The 11,623-nt window shown below is 37.8% G+C and overlaps 1 protein-coding gene across 1 annotated transcript; it reads right to left on the bottom strand.

Annotated features, from left to right (window-relative positions):
- Window positions 1-2,829: 2,829 nt before the first annotated feature.
- Window positions 2,830-9,581, bottom strand: SLFN12 (schlafen family member 12). The gene is given in 9 exon segments (XM_035720923.2): window positions 2,830-3,658; window positions 3,661-3,737; window positions 8,355-8,585; window positions 8,588-8,691; window positions 8,883-9,046; window positions 9,048-9,139; window positions 9,142-9,499; window positions 9,502-9,560; window positions 9,563-9,581. Coding segments are annotated over 9 exon segments (1,533 nt in total). The 3' UTR covers window positions 2,830-3,229.
- Between the last annotated feature and the right edge of the window lie 2,042 nt (window positions 9,582-11,623).

Here is an 11,623-nt window from a genome sequence, read left to right as displayed (position 1 = left end):
AAGTTTTAAAAAATTAAAAAAAATAACTGCCTATAGAAAAATAAAGTGACCATTCTGGTAAGTTCTTAGGGTGCTAGCTGAACAATTAGAAAAGCTATAACTCCTCCAACTGAATTGTGTAAAAATAGTCTATAAAGATCAAGAGATTTTAAGGGAAGGGATAACAAGTTTTGCCTTCTTTGTTTCTATTATGGAAATTGTGAGTATCATCAATGATGATCTTCCCTTTTCTTTAAAAAAATTTTTTTAAGTAAGCTCTAGGCCCAATGTGGGCTTAAACTCGCGACTCAGATCAAGAGTTACATGCTCTATTTGACAAAATACAGCATCCATTCCTGATCAAAATTCTTCAGAGTGTAGGGATAGAGGGAACATTCCTCAACATCTTAAAAGCCATCTACGAAAAGCCCACAGCAAATATCATTCTCAATGGGGAAGCACTGGGAGCCTTTCCCCTAAGATCAGGAACAAGACAGGGATGTCCACTCTCCCCACTGCTATTCAACATAGTACTAGAAGTCCTAGCCTCAGCAATCAGACAACAAAAAGAAATAAAAGGCATTCAAATTGGCAAAGAAGAAGTCAAACTCTCCCTCTTCGCCAATGACATGATACTCTACATAGAAAACCCAAAAGCCTCCACCCCAAGATTGCTAGAACTCATACAGCAATTTGCAGTGTGGCAGGATACAAAATCAATGCCCAGAAGTCAGTGGCATTTCTATACACTAACAATGAGACTGAAGAAAGAGAAATTAAGGAGTCAATCCCATTTATAGTTGCACCCAAAAGCATAAGATACCTAGGAATAAACCTAACCAAAGAGGTAAAAGATCTATACCCTAAAAACTACAGAACATTTCTGAAAGAAATTGAGGAAGACACAAAGAGATGGAAAAATATTCCATGCTCATGGATTGGAAGAATTAATATTGTGAAAATGTCAATGTTACCCAGGGCAATTTACACGTTTAATGCAATCCCTATCAAAATACCATGGACTTTCTTCAGAGAGTTGGAACAAATTATTATTTATTATTATTATTATTTTTGGGAACAAATTATTTTAAGATTTGTGGGGAATCAGAAAAGGCCCTGAATAGCCAGGGGAATATTAAAAAAGAAAACCATAGCTGGGGGCATCACAAAGCCAGATTTCAGGTTGTACTACAAAGCAGTGGTCATCAAGACAATGTGGTACTGGCACAAAAATAGACACATAGATCAATGGAACAGAATAGAGAACCCAGAAGTGGACCCTCAGCTTTATGGTCAACTAATATTTGACAAAGGAGGAAAGACTATCCACTGGAAAAAAAAGACAGTCTCTTTAATAAATGGTGCTGGGAAAATTGGACACCCACATGCAGAAGAATGAAACTAGACCACTCTCTTGCACCATACACAAAGATAAACTCAAAATGGATGAAAGATCTAAATGTGAGACAAGATTCCATCAAAATCCTAGAGGAGAACACAGGCAACACCCTTTTTGAACTTGGCCACAGTAACTTCTTGCAAGATACATCCATGAAGGCAAGAGAAACAAAAGCAAAAATGAACTATTGGGACTTCATCAAGATAAGAAGCTTTTGCACACCAAAAGATACAGTCAACAGGGATCCCTGGGTGGCGCAGCGGTTTGGCGCCTGCCTTTGGCCCAGGGCGCGATCCTGGAGACCCGGGATCGAATCCCATATCAGGCTCCCGATGCATGGAGCCTGCTTCTCCCTCTGCCTGTGTCTCTGCCTCTCTCTCTCTCTCTCTGTGACTATCATAAGTAAATAAATAAAAAAAACAAAACAAAAAAAAAAAGATACAGTCAACAATACTAAAAGACAACCTACAGAATGGGAGAAGATATTTGCAAATGACGTATCAGATAAAGGGCTAGTTTCCAAGACATGGCCAACAAGCACATGAAAAAATGCTCCACATCACTTGCCATCAGGGAAATACAAATCAAAACCACAATGAGATACCATCTCACACCAGTGAGAATGGGGAAAATTAACAAGGCAGGAAACCACAAATGTTGGAGAGGATGTGGAGAAAGGGGAACCCCCTTGCACTGTTGGTGGGAATGTGAACTGGTACAGCCACTCTGGAAAACTGTGTGGAGGTTCCTCAAAGAGTTAAAAATAGAGCTGCCCTACGACCCAGCAATTGCACTGCTGGGGATTTACCCCAAAGATACAGATGCAATGAAATGCCGGAACACCTGCACCCTGATGTTTATAGCAGTAATGTCCACAATAGCCAAACTGTGGAAGGAGCCTCCGTGTCCATCGAAAGATGAATGGATAAAGAAGATGTGGTCTATGTATACAATGGAATATTACTCAGCCATTAGAAACGACAAATACTCACCATTTGCTTTGACGTGGATGGAACTGGAGGGTATTATGCTGAGTGAAATAAGTCAATCGGAGGACAAACATTATATGGTCTCATTCATTTGGGGAATATAAAAAATAGTGAAAGGGAATAAAGGGGAAAGGAGAAAAAATGAATGGGAAATATCAGAAAGAGAGACAGAACATGAGAGACTCCTAACTCTAGGAAACAAACTAGGGGTGGTGGAAGGGGAGGTGGGCGGGGGTGGGGGGGACTGGGTGATGGGCACTGAGGGGGGCACTTGATGGGATGAGCACTGGGTGTTATTCTATATGTTGGCAAATTGAACACCAATAAAAAATAAATTTCTTAAAAAAAAAAAAAGAGTTACATGCTCTACCAACCGAGCCAGCCTGGCGCCCAATCTTTTCTAAGTAATATAGGTTTTATGTTACATCTTGGGAAATTTCCATTGTTATTGTTATCCTTGTTGTTAAAAATAAACTATTGCAAGTTTTTTCCAATTTAAAAATGGAAGAAAATCTATCCATGAACTATTCACAGAGTAAATAACAACTGTGCACAGAGAGACTAACAAATCAATGTTCCTAAATAACCCTTAAGTAACATCTATAAAGAAAATTTAGGAAGAAGTAAGTAAAAACTAACACGATTTTCTAACATTCCAACAAGTTTCTTACCTTGCAAAGTTTTTCAAAGGCATATTTTTTACAGAATTAAAGATATTATTGACTATACAATGAAAAACATTGCCATGATTCAGGTGTGACATGGACAAGATTTAAATAAATATCATTGTGTCATTCCTCTGAAAATATTACATACAAGTTATCTAAGAGGTGCTGACAAATCTCAGAAATAAACTGGTAACTCAAAAATGTGTCATCAGGACTGTATGAAGGACTTTATTCAAGTTTCTTGCTGTTTGAGTTTCTTCAAGATTGTAGGATTTAGGATAAAATATCTGGAAGCTTATGTCATGAAAAGAGCTTGCACTGTCTTCAATCAATGTAGAAGGTTCTCCATTCACATAGAAGATCTTTCGTACTACACACATTTTCCCAGTGTAACCACAAATTTTTACCAGCTTATGCTTTAAAGTGAAGGCAGCTTGCAAAGAGTAGCCTATTAACTCCTTATTCAGTACCCTGAATAAAGTATATAAGACTAGTGGATGGTCCTGGGCAATTAGAAGAGCATCACAGATTACATTCTGATTCTCTTGCGAGCCCAGATCCAAAGACCAGCTCCTCGAAAAGATCAATGTACCTTGACTAACAGAGTCCATTTCTTTATATATGTTAACTCTGCAAGTCCTTCTTGTTGTGAGAACAGTTCCTTGTAGAGGGCTTCTGGAACATATCTCTGTCCTGGTGCCACTGCATATGAAAACAATTAGAATAAATTTTAAATCACTGGGCAACTTTCAATTCCAACCATGAAAGAGTAGCTTGTCTCAGACCAATCTTCCCACCAAAAATAACTAGGAAAGCTGTATAAAATAAATAAGAGTGATTTGAAGACCTGCGGAACAACCAATATGAATATGACTTAAAAGACTGCAATCTTTGATAGACAGGAAGAACAAGAGGTTTCTCCACATTTACCCCAGGTTTTGGCTTAAGGATATTTTCTATATTGTGTTAGGAGTGAATAGAGCCCAAGCAGAAATCAGCAGTTTTACTAGGCTGAAGAAAAATAGGTTGGAAATGTTGGCTGTCAGGTACATTTCAAAAGACTTAAATCTTACAGAATATGTTCTCTGATCACAACACAATTAAATTAAACATCAATAACTATAAGATGTCTAGGGGTACCTGGGTGGCTCAGTGGTTGAGCATCTGCCTTTGGCTCAGGTTGTGATCCTGGGGTCCTGGGATTGAGTTCTACATCAGGCTCCTCACAAGGAGCCTGCTTCTCCCTCTGCCTATGTCTCTTTCTCTTTCTCTGTCTCTCTCATGAATAAATAAGTAAAATCTTTAAAAAAACAAAATCAAAAAACTATAAGATGTCTACAGAATCCCCAAGTATTTGAAAACTGAATGGGAAAATTCTAAATAACCCATCTATCAAAGAACTCATAAGGAAAATTAGAAAGATTTCCGAACTGAATAATTAAAATTCAACATATAAAAATTGGAAAATTGCAAATAAAGTAGTAGTGGTACTTTAGTAGACTGCTTTTTAGTAGAGAAATATAAAGCTTGTGTTAAAAAAGGAAAAGCCTTAAAATTAAATGAATTTAGTTTCCACTTTAAGAAACCCAAAGTAAGTAGAAGAAAGGAAATTATAATAGCAGAGCAGAAATCAATGAAAACAACAACAGATAAAATTACCAAGTCCATAAGTTGTTTCTTTGAAAATAAAATTAAGTTGATAAACTCTTTACAAGATTCATCACAAAAAAAGAGTAAAAATATATATGAACAACAGAAATAAAAATACTGTATTAGTACAGATCTACACACATTAAAAAGATTAAAAGAGAATGCTATAGAGGGACTTGGGTGGCTCATTCAGTTAACTGTCCAACTCCTGATTTTGGTTCAGGTCATGATCTCAGGGTTGTGAGATTGGGCCCTGTGTCAGGCTTTGTGCTAAGCATGAAGCCTGCTTAACATTCTCTCTCTCTTTCTCCCTCTGCCCCTCCCCACTCCTGCTCTCCCTCACTCTAAAAGAGAGAGAGAGAGAGAGAGAGAGAGAGAGAATGCTATAAACAACAAACATTTTTTGTCAATATATTTGACAAATTAGATGAAATGGACAAAATCTATGAAAACAATACACTAAAACTGACATGAGAAAAAAAACAGAAAATCTGAACAATTCTGTATCATTAGATCTATATTAGATATAGAAATTTAGTTTATTACCAAAATCTTCCCATTAGGAAAACTTCAAGGAGTTTCAACAGTGACTTTTATAAAATATATAAAGAAGAAATATCACCACTTTTACTCAAACTTTTTCAGAAAACAGGAACAATGAACATTTCTCAGAGCATTCTGATTCTAAATCCTGACAATGCGAGAAAAGAAAGCTCCAGGTCAATATCCCTCATAAACACAGACAAGAAGAATTTCTCAGCAAAACATTAGCAAACAGAATCTAGAAATACAGGAATGCCTGGGTGGCTCAGCGATTGAGCGTCTACCTTTGGCTCAGGGCCTGATCCTGGAATACGGGAATCGAGTCCCACATCAGGCTCCTTGCATGGAGCCTGCTTCTCCTTCTGCCTATGTCTCTGCCTCTCTCTGTGTGTCTCTCATGAATAAATAAATAAAATCTTTTAAAAAAATCTATATATATATAAATAGGATAATACAACACGGCTAAATGGAGTTTATTTTGGAATGCAAGGTATGTCCAGCATTAAAAAAATACCAACCATTATAATTCACCATATTAACAGAAAAAGGCCAAGGGGCAGGTGGGTATGGTCACTTTAATAGATCCAGAAAAAACATTTGATAAAATTCAGTATCTATTCATGATTTCCCTAGTACTCTCAGAAAATGAGAATAAAGGGGAACTTTATCAATCTGATAAAGGGTATCTAAGAAAAGAAATACAGAACACTTTCTCCTTAAGATTGAGAAGGAAAGGGATGCTTGGGTGGCTCAGTGGTTGAGCCTCTGCCTTCAGCTCAGGGCATGACCCCCGGAGTCCTGGGTTCGAGTCCTGCATCGGGCTCCCCAGAGGGAGCCTGCTTCTCCCTCTGCCTTTATCTCTGCCTCTCTCTCTGTGTCTCTCTTGAATAAATAAATAAAATCTATAAAAAAAAAGACTGAGAAAAAAAAAAGACTGAGAAGGAAATTTTTCTGCTTTCAGTTCTTGTATTCAACCTTTTCCTGAGGTCTTAATCTTAGGCAGTATAGTAAGGTGAAGAAATAAGAGTTATTAAGATCAGAAAGGAAATACTAAAACTTTTCTATCACAGAAAATAGAGTTGTTCACACAGAAAATCCATTTTATATTGATAAAAGAGTCAAGTCCAAGGAACATACAACACATTTGTATGTACCTGATAACATGGGTTCAAAATACAGGAGACAAATTTGACCAAACAAAAAGGAGATACAGACAATTTAAGTTGAATAATTTAACACTAACTGATAAACAGAATCTTCAGAGGCAAACAACAAAAATCACTAAAGACACATAGATTTTTTAAAAGATTTTATTTACTTATGAGAGAGAAAGAGCATGAGCAGGGGAAGGGCAGAGGGAGAGGAAGAAGCAGACTCCTCACTGGGCAGGGAGCCTGATGTGGGGCTTGATCCCAGGACCCTGAGATCATGACCTGAGTCAAAGTCAGATATTTAACTGACTGAGCCACCCAGGTGCCCAGGACACAGCATATTTGAACAACACAATTAATAACTTAGCCTAAATGACATATAAAAACAGTACAACCAACAACTGCAAACCACCAACCAGGTACCCCTATTATTTTTAAGTAATCTCTACACCCAACATGGGGCTTAAACTCACAACGTCATGATCAAGAGTCACATGCTCTAGGGTGCCTGGTGATTCAGTTGGTTAAGTATTTGACTCTTGATTTTGGCTCACAGGAAATCTTGATTTGGGTCACGGCATACAGTCCCACATCAGGCTCCGTGCTAGGCGTGGATCCTGCTTGGGATTCTCTCTCTCCCTCTCTCTGCCCTCCCTTGCTATAAATAAATAAATAAATAAATAAATAAATAAATAAATAAATAAATAAATTTCTTTTAAAAGAGTCATAGGGGTGGCCCAGGTGGCTCAGTGGTTTGGCGCGCCTTTGGCCCAGGGCATGATCCTGGAAACCCGGGATCGAGTCCTACGTTGGGCTCTCTCCATGGAGCCTGCTTCTTCCCCTCTGCCTGTGTCTCTGCCTCTGTGTGTGTGTCTCTCATGAATAAATAAATAAAATCTTTATAAAGGGTAAAAATAAAAGAGTCATATGCTCTACCAACTAAGCCAGCTAGGTGCCCCACAAATTGCAATATTAAAACTCTTTTTTCCAACATTTTTTTTGAGAGAGAGAGAGAGAGAGAATGCAGGGGAGGGGCAGTGGGAGATCAGGAGAGGGAGAGACAGAGAATCTTAAGCAGACTCCACACCCAGTGCAGAGCCTGAGACAAGGCTCCATTCATAACCCTGAGATCATGATCTGAGTTGAAATCAAGAGTTGGATGCTTAACTGGCTGAGCCACCCCAGCATCCTACAAATTACAATTTTAATCCATTTTAATCCTTGATGCTGCTGGAACACACTGTGCATGGAATGAAAATCAATAGGAAAAATGCATTAATAGCCATTGAATACATTATTATGTATTGGGTTCATTTCAAAGGCAATTAAAATTGGAAGATGAGATGGCTAGTGAAGGACAGCTGAATTCCGTGCATGTTCTAAGGAAAAGCCTTGTATTTTCAGAGATTTTAAAGTTGCTAGTGTGGTTTAACTTTATTTGAGGCTTTCATTTTCCAAAATCAGATAAAATACCAGCATTATTCTTTTTTTAATTTAGGGTTACATTTTGGCGGCTAGATGGAAAGATGGAAGAAGAAGAGGGAAGAGGTTTTAGAGGAGATAAACAGAAAGGTGTAAAGAAAGATGAAGGAAAGGTGAATAGAAGAGGCAAGTGGTCCTGACAGAAAGAAATGGTCAGTTACTAAAACTGAGCTCAGAAAGAACAAGGATTCAACAGGCTTTCTCATTGAGAGTAAAGAGGTGGTAGGGAAGAAAAATAGGGTTAATTTGATCTTAGTACCATCTTGTGCTACTGATAGAGGTAATGTGGTTTCTGTATGAAATATCCATCATCTAAGTGGGTAGAAGAAAATAAGAGAGAGAATGATTGATTGTATCCACCAGACATTAGTAAATAGGTGTTGAAATGTGAAAACTAAGATGTTCCCTCAAATCCCAAATGAAAACCTACCTGCCATCCTTGCCCAACACAGCATCCTTTCTAATCTTCCTTCTTCTTATCTTCCATCCTAGCCCAACACAGCATCCTTTCTAATCTTCCTTCTCTTGGAAATCCATTCCTCCATGGTAAATTGTCACACATGGTTGTCTTTCACATGCTAGGATTCTGGCTCTTTAGCAAACACTGCACAGCAAAATGGCTCTATTTTGAAGGCACAGACATATCCACGAAGATTCCCTTCATCATATACTTGAAGCAATTTATGTGAGTAATTTATCGCCTTCTTCTCCATACAGAAATGATAGGCAACTTCCTAATGAATTTTTCTATTTCTGGAATTAACTTGTTAAGATCATTTACTCCTCTTTTAAAGCCAATTGCTTCATCTTCATTTAAACCAATAAACAAGGGACACTTGGGTGGCTCAGCGGTTGAGCATCTGCCTTTGGCTCAGAGCGTGATCCCAGTCTGGGGATCGAGTCCCACCTTGGGCTCCCTGTGAGGAACCTGCTTCTCCCTCGGTCTATGTCTCTGCTTCTCCCTGTGTCTCTCAGGAATAAATAAGTAAAATCTTTAAAAAAAAAACCACCAGTACACAAATATCCCCCATTAGTATTTGAAAATGTAGAAACATATTAAGGGAGAATCTCTTTAATGCGTTGTAACAATTTTTCTGTTGAGTTGGCTTTCATTTCAACATATGTGGATTCAGTAAAGGGGAGGTTTTCTTTCCACCTCAGTTGTGTCCTGTTAAAAAAAAAAAAAGTCATCAGCAAAGGCCTCTATGTTACTCTCTTCTCATACATCCCACTTTGGAGGCAATTTAGGTCTATACAATCTCCCTCCAGTTTTGTCTTGTCTTTGAGGAACTCCAGTGTAGCGGTAGCATCCATGATACTTGTACATGTTATATCCCTTTTGTACAAATTCGACCTCAAGGTGACAATCTGTAAACCAGAGGTTTCTGAGCTGCATGATTTGACAAAGATTAGAAAATATTTACCTTGCTGCATAAAGTCTAGGTATTTAGGAACAGATGGAAGAATATTCCCAATAGAACTTTCCACATCTAATCCTATTCCATCTTTTTAGTAACTGTAGTTTTCATCCTCAATTTCAACCTTGATAATTCCCCCTCCAGAATTCAGCAAAGCAATAATAGCTTGTAATATGTTTTCATTCTGCTTTTTTCGCAGCTGACAATCTTTCATTTTTTTTTCCTATTCTTCTCCCCAAGAGTGACTCTTCCCACATCTAAATCCAGTTCAGCATAGTTTCAAAATCAATACTAATGTTCATTTTCCTACTAGTCATTCAATTTCCAAGCACAAATCCTTTCCTAAAAAAAAAAAAAAAAAGACAGAGCCATGAATATAGAACCTGGGTAGGAGACAGCAAATTCTGTATTGTGAGGCAAACCCAGCAAAATTCTTTGCTGTATATATTCCACTGGATGCTATGGAAAAGGCACAGGGTAAAGTCTTTTTTTTTTTTTTTTTGACAGATTTTGAGCTAAGACTATAAAAATTTCTACTCCTATGAAGTTTTTTTTCCTAAAGATTCCACTTTTTTCAAAGTAATCTTTATAACCAATGTGGGGCTAGAACTCACAACCTGGAGATCAAGACTTGCGCACACCCCCCCCCCAACTGAGCCAGCCAGGTGCTGCTCAATTTATTTTTTTATTTTTTATTTACTTTTAAGTAATCTCTACACCAAAAATGGGGCTTGAACATACAACTCTGAGATAAAAAATCTCATGCTCTGTCAACTGAACCAGTCAGGCACCCTGAAATTTTCAATTTTTTGCCATAGTCTTGTATGATCCTCTTCTAATTTTTTAATCTCATATTTATCTGTGTTTATAACCCCTTTCTAATCTCTAATATTGTATAACTTATTTTCTTTCTCCTTTTCTTTTTTTAATAATAAATTTATTTTTTATTGGTGTTCAATTTGCCAACATACAGAATAACACCCAGTGCTCATCCCGTCAAGCGCCCGCCTCAGTGCCCGCCACCCAGTCCTTTTCTTAAATAAGCCCCTGAAGAAGCTTATCTATATTTTTTATCTTTTCAGCAAACCAAATTTTATATATTACTTATACTTTTATTTTTAAAGCAATTTTACTTATTTGAGAGAGAGAGAGAGAGAGAGAACAGGAGCAAGGGGAGGAGCAGAGGGAGAAGCAGCCTCCCCCCTGAGCAGGGAACCCAATGTGGGGTTTGATCCCAGGACCCAAGATCATGACCTGAGCTGAAGGCAGGTGGTTTCAGCCACCCAGGTGCCTCTTATACTTTGATTTTTAATACTTCCAACTTTTGCCTTAATTTCCTTTTATTGGGGAATCCCCCAGGAAAATTCTCCATTACAGTCTAAAGACATCCCGCAATGCCACATTAATAATTTTTCTGTCTTGCATGAATGAGATTCACAAATTTTGGCTGATTGATCTTATGCAAGGTGGGCCAAGTTACTGTACCCTCTTCCTATCAGATAGCCATATTTTCAGTGAGGTAAAATTCTTGTATACAAGATGTCTGCTTTAGTATAAGTATCCCTAATCCATTAATTCTGTCCCTTTCTGTCTACTGGGATCCCAGCTTTGCTACAGATGGCCTAAAGACAGTTGAGAGGAGAGTCTATCACAGGTAGTAATCACTATACTAGACTATGAAAGATTATAAGGGGGTCAGAATAATCTTGTCTACTGCTGCTAGGCCAGTATCCTACAGAGGCTCAGCTATAGGCTAGGAATGTCACCTCTGTCTCTATAAATTCCCAATTGTATGTAAACAACTATTATGAATTGAATGTTTGTGTCCCTCCAAAATTCCTCTCATCCTATTTAAGACTCCACCTATTATTGTACAGCTGTCTATTTCTCCTAGAATTCTATCAAATATTTGGTTTATGTAATTAGGAGCTCTGATGTTTGATTCACGCATGTTTACAGTTACTACAACTTCTTGGTGAACTCATCCTTTTATCATTATATAATGTCTTTGTCCCTTATAACCACTTTTGATTTAAAGTGTAATTTGTCTAATATTAGTGTAGCCATCTCTGTTCTTTTGGTTGCTATTTGCACTGAATAATTTTTTCCATCTTCCACTTTCAACTTACGTGTGTTCTTAGATCTAAAGTGAGTATTTTGATACAGAGGGCCAACTGTCACATGAAAAACTGCTCAGGGTCACTCATCATCAGGAAAATGCAAATCAAAACTCCAATGAGATATTACCTCGCCATCTGTCAGAATGGCTAAAATAAAAAAGATAAGAAATAACAAGTGCTGGCAAGGATGTGGAGAAAAAGGAACCCTCGTTCACTGTTGGTGG

This window comes from Canis lupus, chromosome 9 (assembly GCF_003254725.2).
Source record: "Canis lupus dingo isolate Sandy chromosome 9, ASM325472v2, whole genome shotgun sequence".
Lineage (NCBI taxonomy): Eukaryota > Metazoa > Chordata > Mammalia > Carnivora > Canidae > Canis > Canis lupus.
The sequence above is the reverse complement of the archived record's forward strand: the minus strand, read 5'-3'. Positions and strand labels throughout refer to the sequence as shown.